Source organism: Phoca vitulina, unplaced genomic scaffold (genome assembly GCF_004348235.1).
Source record: "Phoca vitulina isolate PV1807 unplaced genomic scaffold, GSC_HSeal_1.0 scaffold38, whole genome shotgun sequence".
NCBI lineage: Eukaryota > Metazoa > Chordata > Mammalia > Carnivora > Phocidae > Phoca > Phoca vitulina.
In genome coordinates this window covers 16,462,718-16,478,165 of record NW_022589741.1, presented here as the reverse complement: position 1 = coordinate 16,478,165, position 15,448 = coordinate 16,462,718, and the positions used below count along the sequence as shown (strand labels likewise).

At 51.2% G+C, this 15,448-nt stretch overlaps 1 protein-coding gene across 10 annotated transcripts in view; it reads right to left on the bottom strand.

Annotated features, from left to right (window-relative positions):
• Positions 1–15,448, bottom strand: part of GRIK4 (glutamate ionotropic receptor kainate type subunit 4) — a 428,651-nt gene that overhangs the window by 152,165 nt on the left and 261,038 nt on the right. For 9 of the 10 annotated variants that reach the window (XM_032428067.1, XM_032428069.1, XM_032428065.1 and 6 more), the window contains 2 exons: positions 5,602–5,699; positions 967–1,132 (listed from right to left, as the gene is read on the bottom strand). In XM_032428067.1, coding sequence (XP_032283958.1) covers positions 967–1,132; positions 5,602–5,699 — 264 coding nt within the window. The remainder of the gene's footprint in view (positions 1–966; positions 1,133–5,601; positions 5,700–15,448) is intronic. The other variant, XM_032428073.1, reaches the window with a different exon arrangement.

Below are 15,448 nucleotides of genomic sequence, written 5' to 3'. Positions count from 1 at the left end.
GTTTATGCAAATAAGGGAACTGAACGCACATCACAGGGAGGCAGTTGGGTGCAAATGCCTCGTAAAGAAGGTGGTTTTGACCCTTGACTGGGAGGGGGCTGTTGTTTACAGATGCTGGAGCGATTCCAGGGCGGAGAAAGGACTTAAGTGGGGAGAGCAGTTCTAAGAACCCATATAAACAGGAGCCCTGACGGGGAGGACGTTCGTCGGCCAGCCCACCCGGACCTGCAGGCGAGCTGCACAGGATACAGATGTATGGGGCTTGGGTACAGGGCCCCAGAGGCAGGCAGTGCCCAGCAGCTGCCTGACCACATGTGGGTGCACAGCAGTCACCGGGAGCATGCAGATGCACAGATTTGCTAGAAAGTGCTGGCTCAAATTAGCTAAATCTCATAAACACTAAATTTACATTACAAATTGTCTGAGAGTCAGATAAACCGTATTTTTAAAACCTGCATTTGCAAAAAAGTGCTTTATCAGGCATTGCCCTTGGACCTTGTTCCATCAGCAAAACCCGCTCTCCAGGGGAAGAAGCTCTTCAGCCCATCAAATACAAAATGCATCCAATTTTATATTTTCCCTCTCTCTCTCTTTTTGTAGCTCCTTCACAATGAGGCTGAAAATGTGGGAATTGAGTTTGCAGATGCAAAAAGGCTGAGAGGTTGGCCAGTCTCCCTGTAACCCAGTTCTCTCTGTTCCACCCATGCCTGGCAAAGGGTGTTTCTGGACTGCTTGCACACGCGCTCTCTCTTTCTCTCTCTCTCTCACACACATACACACGCATGCACACACACACAGGCAAACAGCCAAGGACACATGGGAATGCCTGAAGTGGCTGATCATCACCCCCGCCATCTGAGGGAGCCCTCCCCTTCCTGGCGGATCCGCGGCCAAGGCCAAAGCCGCCAGGGTGAAATCCACAAACAAGTGGGGACGCCTGGGGCGGAGCGGCGGGGGAAAGCTTACATTCTGCTTTGGCACAGATGAGGCAGGCGGTGGTACAGTTGAAGAAGTTCAGGATCCCAGCGACAGCCACGCTGATGTCCGTGTTGCTGGGGTGGAGGTTCAGGGTTGTGAATCGCTGGAACTGGAACTTGATAAACTCCTCGGGGGCCACTTTGAAATGAGGGACCTGGGAGGAGGAGCAAAAACAGGCAGCAGGGAGGATCCAGAATGAATGCAAAGGAGAGCAGGCACGAGGACGGCGAGGCTGTGGACGGCGGGTTCTTCTAGGTAAGACCTTTGCCACACTCCCGTGGAGATGGACCTTGCGGGACTCAGGACACCCACGCCCCAGGAGGAAGACAAGATGACGTCCTGGACGATGCTTAAAATAGGAACACCCAGGATGAGAACCCCTCTGGCCAGAGACCTGTATAAATGTGCTCTGGACCTTGGTGCTGGGTCTGTGGCCCCAAGGGGGCAAAATCATGGTCTTTATTCTCAGAGCAACTGCCCACTGCTAGGCAGCCAGACAAAAGGCTCTCGAAGCCATAATCCTTATGATATTTTATTGGTAGTTAATAAATCAGAGCAGAGGCGGCAAAAAGAGAAAAGCACTGCCCTGGGGACTAAGGAAGGAGCCCCATCGGCCCAGCCTGGTCAACAAATGTGTACAAACCAGGTCCCAGCAAACTTCCTGTGTGACAGCCTGGGATGGGTTCCTCCGCAGACATGCACACGGAGCGGGGAGCACCGCAGGCTGAGAAGCCGTCCAGAGAGCCTCCAAGTGGAGCCAGGTAAATAAAAACGTGATCTGGCTTCATTAGGACAGTGTCACCTTCCCTCTGTATCTATTACTGACATTTCCAGGAGGCATTGTCCCCACCTCCTGCCTCTCTTCTCCCGGGAAGAGATATTAACAGGCCCAGATGCTGCTGTATTGGTAGCTTAAGCTATTGGGTAGGTAATAGGAAAGTTAAAGCGTAATAAGCTGCCATCCACCTTGATTTTATTTTGTCACCCTCATCCCTGGTACCCAGAGCCAGGAGAGCTACTTGGTGCTTCTACCGGAGATGGACTCAGGAAACCTCAACTCATGTCCTCCCTTAGGACCAGCGTGCTACGGGAGGGCCAAGTCACAGCGAGCATGGGTTTTGAATGATGTTAAAGCAAGTAAGATTGAGGGTAGAGAGCAGGAAGAAATTCCTGGTGGTGAGTTCACTGGCTCCTAGAGTGGGTTGGTTATTTATTTATTTATTTATTTATAAAGATTTTATTTACTTATTTGACAGAGAGAGACACAGCGAGAGAGGGAACACAAGCAGGCGGAGTAGGAGAGGGAGAAGCAGGCTTCCTGCGGAGCAAGGAGCCCGATGCGGGGCTCGATCCAAGGACCCTGGGATCATGACCTGAGCTGAAGGCAGACGCTTAACTACTGAGCCACCCAGGTGCCCCTAGAGTGGGTTATTTAGAAACGACTGCAGAAATTGTCTCGGCTGGGGCTGGCCCAGAGTCTGGGAGGATGCTGAATGGTGTCTGTAGGATTCTGCTACCTTGTCCTGTTAAGATTCCAGGAGAGGTCAGCCAGAGAGACCGGAGCTCCTTTGAGACTGAGGGAAGGGAAGGGAAAGATTTAGCAGAAACTAGGGAGAAAATTCCTGAATCCAACTAGGATTAGCCCTTGAACCACAGAGAGACTGAAAAATGCAGACCTGGAGAAAGCCTAGTGAGTTATGAGAGAAGACTCAGAAGAGGGACGTTGATCTGAGGAGTGTCATAAAGGGTCTTTCTTCCCAGCTTGTATTTTGCACTCCATACAATCTGTCTAAAAAGAATAACAAATGCACCTTGAAAGGAAAAACAGGTCACAAAGGGGCAAGATGGAGGCCAAGGCCAGGCAGGGGCAGGGGGGCAGGGGGGCCAGGCTGGCTGGCTTACACATTTGAGCATCTCTGACCCAGGCCCTCCGTGTGTGGCCATCTGGCCTACAGGGTTCCAGCTAACTTACCCCAACAGAATGTACCTGTAGAAATACCCTTCAAGCCACAGACCCTAGAGATGGATCAGGAAAGATACTCAGGAAAATGAAGGACAAATGGCTTTTACAGGTCATAGACTCGGGTTTGCATCTAGGTTCTGCTGTATGATTTGGGGCCAACTGCTGAACCTGTCTATGCTTCCTTAGGACGGATAAGCTAATGGGTGCTTTGTGGCTCTTTGGGAGGATGAAATGAGAGCCTGCATACGAAGGGCATTATAGCTCAGGACCTAACATGTTACAAGTGTTCCAGCAATGCTGTCTCCCCTTTCCTTCCCCCTTTCTCCCCAAATCTAGGGGCTCCTGGAAAAGCTCTTGAGGCTGTCCTTGCAGGGGGGTGAGGGATGAGGGACCCCTCCAGGAAGCGGAGTTGGTGGGAAGTTTCCAGCACAGCTTGCCATCTTGAAGGCTGCTGGAGAATCAGCGAGCTGCTCTGATGGGCCCAGGCAGGGATGGCCCAGGCGGATCCTGCTGATTCTCTCTAGGACAAAGATCAATCCATAATTGATTTGCAATTGCAAATGCATCCCAGCAAGTTACTGTGGAGGTGTGTGGGGAAGGAGAGGTGAGGCAGAACGCAGCCAGCCACGGGCCAAAGAGCTGTTAGCGGCATTTAAAGGAATGAACTCCTTGGTGAGAACTCCATTTCTTTTCCCTGGAGTGGAGGGGAATCAGTGTGAGCCAGTTCAGCCTCATATAATATGAAAAGAAATGCATAATCTGAACGGAGAGGAAAGGTTGCTCTGGAAGGGACATGACCAGACAAAGGAGGGGTAACCGGCTGGCCGTTCCCAGGGCAGCACGACCTGGCTGGCTGGTCACTGGCACAGGGGCCAAAGTGGCAGGGTGGGGGAGATGGTTGTAAATCAGGGTCTCTGCCTCTGGCCTGAAATGCCAAACAGGGTTAAGGGAAACGTGGCACTGAAGCCCAAAGGAGGCCATTCTGGAGTGGGGGTTGGGAGGGTGACCGTAAGGAACAGTAAGGCAGTGTGATGGGAGGCAGGGAGGGAGGAGAAAAGAGGAAATGGGTAGCTGAAGTCTTGGCAACCTCACTTGGTGAAGATCCCAGTGACTGGTGCTGGAATAACAGCCTGCCACAGATCTGAGCTGCTACTTGGAGCATGGCAAGAAAGATTTAAATTAAACATCAGCTCTAACTTTGTGGGGCCAGGGCCTCTGAGATATGGGTGGATGGAGGGGATAAAGTAGGGGCAGAAGCTCCTTTTTTGGCCTGGGATGGGTCAAGAGTCATCTTTCAGGACATCTGAGGGGGTAGGGATGGGGAGCTCTCAACAGAGACCTGACCCGGGGCAAAAAGGCTCAGGGGGCTTAGTCTACAGGGCAGTGGCCCAGCCCTGGGGCAGCAAAACCAACCACAGGACTGGGGTAGGGCAGCCCAACACTTTAAAGTGCAGGTCATGATGCTGAGAGTGGGTTCATGAAATAGGGAAGATAACTATTTTGCCCCAAGCGACAGGGACTCGCCAAGCCTACTGATCATAAAAAGAAGAGGTGGTGCCAAGGGGGTATGTTCCAGAGGGTGTGGGGTAGAGACAGCTTGCTGAGGAGGTGTCTGTCCTACAGTGGGTTTTCTCCTATGTCTAGAATCAGATCCTCCCAAAGCTAACGTTTCTGGAAGGCTGAGCCTCCAGGCCCCAGGAGGTGCAAGATTGATCCTTCCTTCCCCTGTCCCTCTGGCCTGCCCCTTCCCTGGCTCCTGACCTTGCGTCCCCTACCACCAAGCTCATTTTGTTCTCAAGGACCTGGCTAGAAGGCCCTTGAGGCCAGAGAGAGGCTGAGCGGATATTTGCCACCGTTTCCCAGGGATTTTTGTGAATGGGCAGACAGATTCTAGGAGAAGCTAGGAAGGATTCCGGCAATGAGCTAAGCAAAAACAAACTTTTGACTTTGTTTTCTCCAGGGGAAGAGGAAGGACAGAGCTGATGGAACAGGGAGCAGGCTGTTACTCAGAAACTCATCCCCGACTATCTTTATCCCCCATGGAGCTGGAGCCAAAGGAAATGAACTCAACACTGAAACTAGAGGGGCTCCAGGTCCAGGTGACACCTGAGGAAGAATTCACTGACGGAAGAAGTAAACACTGGAATTGGTGAATGGGGTAGAAAATGAAAGAGAACTTTTTTCTAGAGAATTTATAAGACAGAGGTTTCAAACTTTATTTTAGCAATAAAATGTAGAAGTGCCTCCTCCCGAAGGCATTCTTCGCCAGAATCCCGATATCTAAACGGATAGTCAGGAAGCAGCTCCTAGGGAGCTCAGACTCCCGCCCTCTCGGTGCCTCCCGGACTACTACCTATCACAGCCTCTACCCTCTACCACCTCTAACAAGGGGCCCCCTGGGGACTCAAAGACCCAGAGGAGCTCAGTTTGAAAATCCTGTTGTGACACCTCTCCTCTGTGTCTCCTCCACCCAAGCCACCTGGGAAAAATAAATGCCCAACAAAGGACCACTTCTTTTCAATGTTGTGATGTTGTTGTTATTGGTAACACCAACCAGACCCAAATAGGCTCTTCCAGACCTCGAGGATCCGTGATATTTTTGGGCCCGGGGCACGGGTTGCCAGCCCGCAGATGGTCCCCCAACCTGGTAGAGCACTCACCTCCTTCTCCCCACAGATGTTGCTGATGATGGAGCTGGAGGCCGGGCTGGAGGAGGGTCCCAGGACAGCGACCACCCCCTTGGGGAGGATCTGACACACTGCAGTCAGCAACAGGACCAAGCGTGGGCAGCAGGAAAGGAAACAAGGCACTCATCAGGTGGGATGTGGGCTGGGTGCCCTGCCTGGGTTTCAGGCTCAAGTCTAACCTTCACCTGCTGGATCCTCACCTTCCACCCCCCCTCCTCACTCCCTTCCCCTTCACACGCTTCCAAACCCAGTGCCTCTCCTTTTCTGGACTATGGGACTCCAGAACAGTTTTATTGGAGTTTATGGACAGTATTAAATGAGGAAATGACCCAGGTTATGACAACATACGGCCACAGCCAACAGGGTGTATAAATTTTCTTGGCTGTCACTGAAGGACAGAGGCTAATGGCGGAAACCTGCAGACGCCATCCCACCAGGCCTGCAGTGTGGGTGTTGGGAGGTACGGCTAGGCATGGCTGCCACAGGGGCTGAGGGCCCCGCTCACGGAACAGTCACCTGCCGTGCAATCTGTTAGCCTATCAAATATAAAGAGGAAGGGGAAGAAGAAAGGCAGACAAGCAGAGGGAGGAAGGGTGGTGAGGATGATACAGACAAGAGAGGAGAAATCAGACTCAGCTAAAGCCAAAAGGAGTAGGAGAGACATAAGAAGAAAAAGAAAATGAGAGGCACAAAAAAGAGAGTGAGAGGCAAGAAGGGGGTCTCATGTCTCAATGCCACCCTCTGCCCCTCCTGTTCACCTAGACCCCTGCACACTGCCCCTGCTTCCCTGAGTGTCTTGGGCTTCCCTGTGGAGAAGGAGCCCTTCCTTCCTCTACTCTGGACACTCTCCTGTCAAAGAGCACCTCGAATGTCTCCTCCTTACACCTTCCCCGGCTCCTTTATGTGGAATTAATCTTCCCCAGGGCTCCTGAGGCCTCCGGTCTGTCCCTCTGTACTAAGACACTTGTAAATGTGCCTATTTCAGCTTGTTGCTTAGATGTCTTTCTGCTCCCACTAGATTTCAAACCCCGTCAGGGCAGGAGCTAAGCCATCCTTCTCTCTAAAGCCCCACTTCTCACCTCCTCAGTGGCCAGCGCATGTTTTTCTAGTTGCCCAGTTCATATTCATTGAATGAATGAATGGATGGGTGGGCTACGTGGTCAGAAGAAGAGAGAATCTCAGATTTTAAAACACGAGCGACCAAGAAAGGAAAGACGGGAGAAGAAGGAGATGACAGACAGAACTTGAGATAATTCTCAGGACACACAATGTGATATCAGAACCCAAGAGTTGCCCCGTGGAATATGCACGGAGTTTCCCTGACACGTTGTAAGGCATTCTTCCCTGCAAAACTCAAAGCTTGCCTCTGGACACGTTTTCTTCCTACTCACGTCAAGAATCAGGCTGAGCCATTTCTCAGGTCAGTAAACTGAGGTTGAGGGATCAGTGCAAGGTTCCTCGCTGAGTCGGCTACAAAGCCACCCCTGCTATCTAGATGTTCTTTCCCCTAGGGTAGGGTCCTAACCATTGGCCCACATGGCCACGTGATCACCCTCATGGGGTATAGGCAGTGGGGAGAACGTCAGATCCAAATCCTAGCGTTGACCATGCAAACCACAGATCTACACCACGGATCTCAGCTGCCCAAGAGAGCCTGGGTACCAGAGGGGGGCCCGTCTGTACTGTGTCAGAACCATTCCCAGTGACAAAGTAACGGCGGGCAGGCTCCATCTCCGAAGAGGACTCTGCCTGGTTCAAGCAGTTTCCGTGTAAGTTAGCTCACGCGATCTCAGCAGGCTTCGCTCTTGTTGCCTGTGAGGTGTCCTAAGTCATCGGCCATCAGATGACAACAGTTTCAGGGGTGAATCTCAGTTCCTGATTTTACCAATAAGGAAACAGCATCCAAGGGATGTCCAGTGACTCCTCCAGGGTCACTCACCTCACACAGGTCAGAACCGCTATCTGAAGCTGAGTGTGCTGGCCCCGTCCTGTCGGGTGCTCCTTCTGCTCTCTCAAGGCCACCCGCCTCCTGCGGCCACCTCACCCATCCCTTCCCAGTGCTTCAGACCAGGTCCCCACCCCATCTCTTTCTACTGAATCTGCTTCCCAAAGTCACCAGTGACTTCTTAGCGGTTCTCATCCTACTCTTCATAGCATTTGATGTTACTGATGGCATTGCTCTTCTGAATTTCCTAACACCACCCAGCCCTGATTCTTGCCTGCTTCTCTGATCAGTCTTCCTCACTTCCATTGCCAACTCCTCTTCGTTCTCCACCTGCTAAATCCAGTGTGATCCGTGCCTCCCTCTCCCTGGGCAATGTCACCCTTGCCTTGACCTCCACTCTCGTCCGTGCCCAGGTGATCCTGCACTCTGACCTACGTCCTGGGTTACAAAATCTCGTTCCAAACCCCTGCCAGACATTGCCACAGGGACATTGCCACAGGGACTCACCATGTCCATGGCGGAGAGGCAGAAAGCAGTCATTTAGAGCTTGGACTCTGATGCAAGACGGCCTGGGTTTGAGTCCCGGCTCTGTCATTTCTAGCTGTGAGGCCCTGAGAATTCACTCTAATTCTCCTACCAAACCTCTCTGGGCTGCTCCCTCATCATTAGAACAGGGATTCTAACAGTAGGGGTGGCAGGAGGATCAGAGTGAATTAATACACCCAGAGTGCTTAGAATGGCCCTGACCTGCCACACGGCCTCATTATGCCCACTGCACCACACGTGCTGGATATTTCTCATAATCTGATTGGGCCGTCATGCTTCTAGGAAGAAGATGCAGTATTTGTCCCTCTTTACAGATGGGGAAACTGAGGCTTAGAACATCGACAGAACTTGTTCAAGACCACAGGTAATAAATGCCAGAGCTGGGCTTGAACTCAGAGATCCACTGGGCACCAAAGCCCTGAACCACTCCACTTCACCCCACTCAGCTCCGCAAGCTCCCAGCGGAAGACACCTGTGACTTTTCCTTGGCTTCCCTCACTGAATCCACTCACTATAACCCATCAGTGGCCGGGTTCTGACCCCTTGACCTGCTTGCCCACCGTCCCCTCCTTTCTACTCCCATTGTGACTATTCGAAGTCAGCCCCTTTTTCCACCTGCCTCTTCAGGGGTTTCTCTGTCTCCAGAACTCTTCATTTCCAATCCATTCTCCAGACTGTGAGACAAATTATAATCCTAAAACACAGGTGTGTGTGTGCTGCTGCAGGGCACAAAGCGTGTCTTATTTACCTCTGCGCTCTCCATACCCAGCACGGGGCCTGACTCAGAGTTATGTGCTCAATAAATAGCTGGTGAACCACACGGAAGCCTGCTCAACATTTTCCGTGGGAAATTGGAAATAAGCTAAGGGTCCAATTATAAGGGAATACTTACCTAAAAGTATGGGTCATATACCCACATGAAATATTGTTTAGGTATTTAAAATGCTTATAAACAGTTTATAAGAGTATTAAAAATATTTATGAAATAATATTAAGAGAAAGAAGAAGGATATAAAATTATACGTAGAGGTATAGGAAGGCTACAACTAAGCAAATACAAAAACCAGGTATGAGCTCAGGAATGAAGGGAAGATGTTATAAAAGCCTGTGTTTACTGAGTCCTAATTATGGTCCATTCTAGCGCTCTGTACAAATGGACTTATTTAATTCTCAGAATGACCCGATGAGACAGGAACTATTATTTCCTTTCACGGACGAGAAAACAGGACAAAAAGGCTGAAGGTCAGAGTCAGGATTCGCACCCTCAATCCCTGGGCCCCGGGTCAGCAGCCTCCCGTGGTTCACGGGGCTTAACTGGACGTTCATGGGGACTGCTGACACTGTATGACTCTCTTCCCCTTTTTTTTCCCCTTCACTTTCTATAATGAGCATGTATTCCTTTCATAACATGTCATTATAAAATACAGACTGCCATAAGAAAAGTTTCTTCTGAGGAGCAAGTAAAATCCAATTGTATGTGATCTCCTCAAGATACTACCTTTCCACACCTTTCTCCCATTGTGCTCTCGGCTACTTCACGCCAGCTTACCCAGAGCATGCTTCCTATTTTCCTACTCAAGCCTGTTCCCAAGTAGTTCTCCCTGACCAGGCCAGGGATTCTTAACCTGCTGCCTCAGATCTGGGGTGGAAGTCAGTGGTCTGTGAACACCTTGGGGGGGGGGCGAAAATGACATCACTATTTTTTCTCCTAACTGAACTCTGGCATTTCCTTCAATTTTGAACATAGGCAATAAACCACAGTATCTTAACAGTACCTCTGACTTTGTCACCAACAAACATCACAAATGTTTTCCTGTCACCCTGAAGTGTTACAGATAATCCTAAGAGATCATTTATATTATTATTCAAAATTAGACTAGCAGTTGGACATGTTGCTAGGCTTGGCTATTTAGTACATTAATAAAGAAACACATTTTTAATATATCATTATAAAATATATTATAAAATATATTATAAAATATAAAATATATATTATAAAATATATCATTATAAAAATATTATAACTGCATTTCCATATAGCTGGTTTTCTTGGTCATCCTATCTATTTTATTTTATTCATTTAAAAACACTTTTCTGTGGGGCACCTGGGTGGCTCAGTCACATGAGTGGCCGACTCTTGGTTTTGGCTCAGGTCATGATCTCAGGGAGTCTGCCTGAGATTCTCTTCCTCTCCCACTGCCCTCCCCACTGCTCCTGTGCACGTGCTTTTTCTCTCTAAAATAAATAAATAAATCTTAAAAAAGAATAAAAACACTTTTCTGAGAAGGAGTCCATTAGCACCATTATCACTTCCACGCAACCATGGTCTAGGCCCTCTCTTGCCCTTCTGCTTCACAAACTCCTACTGATCCTCCAGTGCCCAGTTCAGATCTTGCCCCTAGGCAAGAAGACACCTCCTCCTCCTTATATGCACATCACACTGTGGCTCTGAGTCAGCTCTGCGCTGGAGCTGCTGAGGCTGATCAGCTTCCCTGTTCTCTGAATTCTTGGCCAGCTTCTGCCCCAAGCTGGTTCATTATGTTGGGCCTCAATAGAGAGAAGCTTCTCCTAAAAATAAATTCTTAATAGAAGGCTAAAATCCCTTATCCCCAATTCCAAAAATCCAAAAGGCTCTGAAGTTGGATGGTTTTCATCAAGCTCATTTGGTAGCAAATCTGATCTAAATGGACAGATGTGAGGCTATTTATAGTATGTGAATATTTGAATATAGGTACGCATGTATTTGAATATGGGGTTCTGGCCCAGGTCCCACCTGGAGATGTTACTTAAGCTATGGTGTATGTACCACATGACTTTTCCAATATCTGGGAAGTTCTGGATTCTAAAAACATCTAGCCTTGCGGGTTTGTGGACCTGTGCCTTCCGTTCTGAGTGTCCATCTCCCATCTCCCACACTGGACCAGGAATTCCTTGAGGGCTCAGGTCACATCAATTCAGCTCTGGCTAAAAGGAATTGCTCAACAGATGTTTGCTCAACTGAATTGAAATGATGCAAAATTATCCATTCCCTATGGCCCGAGGATTTCCTGGTGTCTGGGAATTGCTCTCTCTTTCCCCAGGAGGGATGCCCTGCTCAAGACAAATGGAAACTGTTTATGAAGGGCCTCAGCTCTGAAACCTCGGGGACGCAGACTCGAGAGGCCCAGGCCATCTGCGTGAGGGCCCTGAGCAGTCTGTGGGAGGGACGGGAGGGGAGGGAGGTACACTTTACCTCTGCCTCCCAGGGAGCAGGGAAGAGAGGGAATGGGGAGACATGAGTGACATTGCCATGGCAACAAAGTTTCCCAGCCAGCGAGGCATTGGAAGACAAGGGGCAGAGAAGCTGCTGGAATAAACGACCCTGATGTGGTGTTGTAAGCGGGGAGGATTTCTTCCCCTCAAGATACCAGCTCCAGCCTGGATCCCAAGTCCTTCTCTGAGTCTTCGCAGAGACTGTGATGCAGATAATATAGACGGGTTAACCATGGGCACCACTAGGCCCTCTAGGGCAGGGGTGGCCTCCTGGGCGGGGGGGCAGGGTCCTCTTCACTTACAGCACGGCACTTCCGGGGAGCTACTCAGCAACTCCCCGAGCCCATGCAGGGAACGGGCCTGGCCATCGGGAGCTGACAATGAGGTGGACCAGAGGGGGCTGGGAGAACCCAGAGCGCTTCCCATCAAAACATGTCACGATGCTGAAGCCAAGTGGGGCGGAGGGCAAGGTGTCTCTCTGTGGGTCTGGTGGTGCTGCACACTCAGCACAAAGGGAAGCCCGGACTGTCCCAGCGCAAAGCAAACAACGGCCTCGATCCACCTGGAAGAACCACACCTGTGCGAGAGCCTGCAGGAGCGTGCCCCATCTCGACCCCCGCCCGAGAGCGCACAGTGGGCCAAATGGGAGGGCCTTGCTGGTCCCCGAGCCGAGGAGGGGGGCGCGTGAGGGCGAGAGTGCCAGGCTCTGCGTCGTCACGCCCCACGGTGGGGCTCTCCCTGGTCAGAGAACGCAGAACTGTCATCGGCTCCCCCTCACCCATGGCCTCAGCCTGGCCCCAAACCACCACGAGAGCAGCACCTACCGGGGGCATCCCGTGTGCCAGGCACCAGGGAGGAGTTACTCTACGAATTCCTCTTCTACTACTGCTGCAACGTAAAATGTATCAAGAGTTCACCCTATATCGGGCACAGCTCCAAGTCTTACAAGGGCATCATCTCATTTAATCCTCAAAAAACCAGGGTTCCTGGGTGGCTCAGTCGGTTAAGTACCTGCCTTCAGCTCAGGTTGTGATCCCAGGGTCCTGGGATCGAATCCCGCATTGGGCTCCCTGCTCCGCGGAAAGTCTGCTTCTCCCTCTGCCCCTCCCCATTGCTCGTGCTCGATCTCGATCTCTCTCTCTCTCTCTCTCATAAATAAATAAATAAATATCTTTAAAAAAAAAATCCTTAAGAAACCTCTTGAAGGGGAGCATGGCTGGCTCAGTCTGTTAAGCGTCTGCCTTCGGCTCAGGTCATGATTCCAGCGTCCTGGGGTCCTGGGATCGAGCCTGAGCCACGGGGCTCCGTGCTCATCGGGGAGCCTGCTTCTGCTTCTGCTTCTGCTTCTGCTTCTGCTTCTCCTTCTCCCCCTGCTCATGCTCCCTCTCTCACTCTCTCAAATAAATAAAATCTTTAAAAAAATAACCTCTTGAAGTAAGAACTGTTATTATTCTCATTTTACAGATGAGGAATCTGAGGCACAGAAGATAAGCCCGAGGTGCTGGTAGAGCCAGGACTGGGATCCTGCTGTGTCCAACTCCAGAACCTGACCCCTATCCTACACTGCTCTCTAAGCCGGGCCCTCACCACTGCCCCACAGAAACTCTCTGCTCCAGCCACGCCCATCTGTCACTGAGCCCAAGGCACAGTTGCTTCCTGCCCTGAGCCCTTGCTCACGCTCCTATACGGTTTGCATGGGTGCCTGCTTCCCTTCTCTCTGCCCACCAAACATTCCGCGGTCCCGCCCAAAGGCCTTACCTGACCCCTGGCTACACCTCAGACCTATTTCCGACCGCCCTCTGCCCATGTCTGAGCTACACGGCAGAACTACTGAACTTTACGTCACTCTTCGGATGTTTGGGTTTTAACCGTCTCCTGGAAAAGACTATGAGCCTCAGTTTCCCCATCTGATCCCCAACCATGAGGAGGTCAGACCAGATGATTTCTAAGCACTGCACCTCAATGCGTTTCTGAGTCCATATTCTGCACACGTGACATGGGGAGTTCAGAGAGGGGGGAGCAAGGAATGTTTGTTGAATGACTCATCACTATATGTGTGACTTTCTCTGGTGGCTTCTCACTTTTTCCCCTTGTGCTGCCTTGGATTTGTTCTATTGAACTGATGGAGGGATGCTCGCCCTCTCTTACTAGAGGTGGCTCCCAATCACCAGAGGTCACTCCCATGGAGCCTGTGAGAAGCTCGGGGAGCTCGGGCAGGAGGAGCAAGCTCACAGTGGGAACACCACACGCCGGGCCCCTGTCCAAGCACACAGGGGCCACGTGGGGCCGATAACCCGCACGCCTTGGGGTTTCCAGGGGAAACAGTGTGGACAGCTGATAGCACGCTTGGGCTCACAGAGACAAACCACGGCAGAGGCGGGGGTTGACAGGGAGGCCCCTGCTTCTAGCTCTGCAGTAGATTAAACTTCGAACTGGCTCTGGCAGCAGCAGGTGCCTCCGGGTGTTTGGATGATAAGGGGGTGGGCACTCCGTTAAGCTCCAATTCGGCAGCCGCGGGAGACACGCTGATCTATGGAACAGAGAGGGGGCAAGGCCTGCGGGACCCTCCCTGCACAAGAAAGGCTGAGGTGGACATAAGATACAGACGCCGGGAAAGGAAAGGGCCAGGTGGGAGGGGGATGACCTCATGGGTCTTGTTTAGCCCTCTTATTTCAGATCGGTGGAGCTGCATGGAAGGAGTCAAACATCAAGAAGCCTGGGGCGATGATGAAGGGGCAGGGAGGGGAAGGGAACCCGACTTGGGTTTGAGGAAGCCCTACGGGTGACCCTTGCTTTACATAAACCCACTATATGAACATCTAAGTGAACCAGGTACAGCAGGAGGTGATTTTTGTACTTGTAACTTTCCAGTGTCCAGGGTTGTTATTAATGATACCCCCGGCTGGTACTTCCCACCTCCCAGCCTCATTTTGAATCATCAGATGAGGAGGTGGAACTCGGGACGCCGGCATCTTCAGTTTCTTTACACTTTGCAATCTTGGATTCTTGAAATAGTCATTGTTCCCCTCGACGGATACTCCCACCCCGAACATGATTCATGAAAGCGCAATTTGTACAGAGCTTTTAGAAACTCACCTACTGCTGCAAGTCGGTACTACTGTCCATTGTTGGAATGTTACCGCCCCAATTTAGAGCAGAGCCTCAGCTCCCCACAACCAAGAACATCACCGCTAGGGTCTCTTTCGCCCCCTGGGAGCAGAGTGTCTGGCCAGGGGTGACAGGTGTGAGGTTGGGGGCACTGTTCAGGGCTCCAGACTGACTCAGATAGCTTTAAGTTAATAATGCAAATTAGCCCTGGACCCCTAGCCTGGGGAAAACACAGCCCGTGATACTGAGCGGCAGCTGGCTTTGGGTGGCCCACGGCAACTTCCAAAGGCTCAACACTGTCAGAGGCATCAAGCCCAGAAAACTGGAAAGAGAAAGGCAATGTCCAGTTACGATGGATGCCCTGGGAGGTGTGCTGACATTAAGACGGGTCCCTTGGGAGGAGCTGGTAGATGGTGTTGCTGCGTAGGGATGGCTGAACTTTGAACAGAGGAGAGAGGCAGATGATGGTAAGAGGGGAAGGAAGCCTGCTCAGAGGAGGGGGTGGGAGCCCACAGCGAAGTCCACAGCAGCCGCTTCCTGAATGCCAGTTACACGCCCGAAGCTAGGCGCCGCACCGCCACTGTCCCGTGCTGCACTCCGCATGACCCCAGCAGGCGACATCACCATCACTCTCATTTTACCAACGCAGAAACTGTAGTGCAAAAGGGTCAGCATCCTGTCCACAGTCACATAGCTAGTAAACAGTAGAGCCAGGATTTAAAGCTGGCCAGTCTGATTCTAAAACCCATGTTCTTGCTCTTTATAACACAGAGGCCCCAAAGTAGGCTTCACAGAGCTATGGTCCCTCCTTGATCCAGGGACCCTGTCTCCCTCCTATCTCCTTCCCCCAACACTGTCACTGAAATCCAGTCCCTGTCTGGCTGTAGCCCACAGCACTAACCCACCACCCGTTCTCGCCCTTACTTGATCTGGGTGGTGTTTAAAATCCATTGTGGGGGAAGAGCTCTG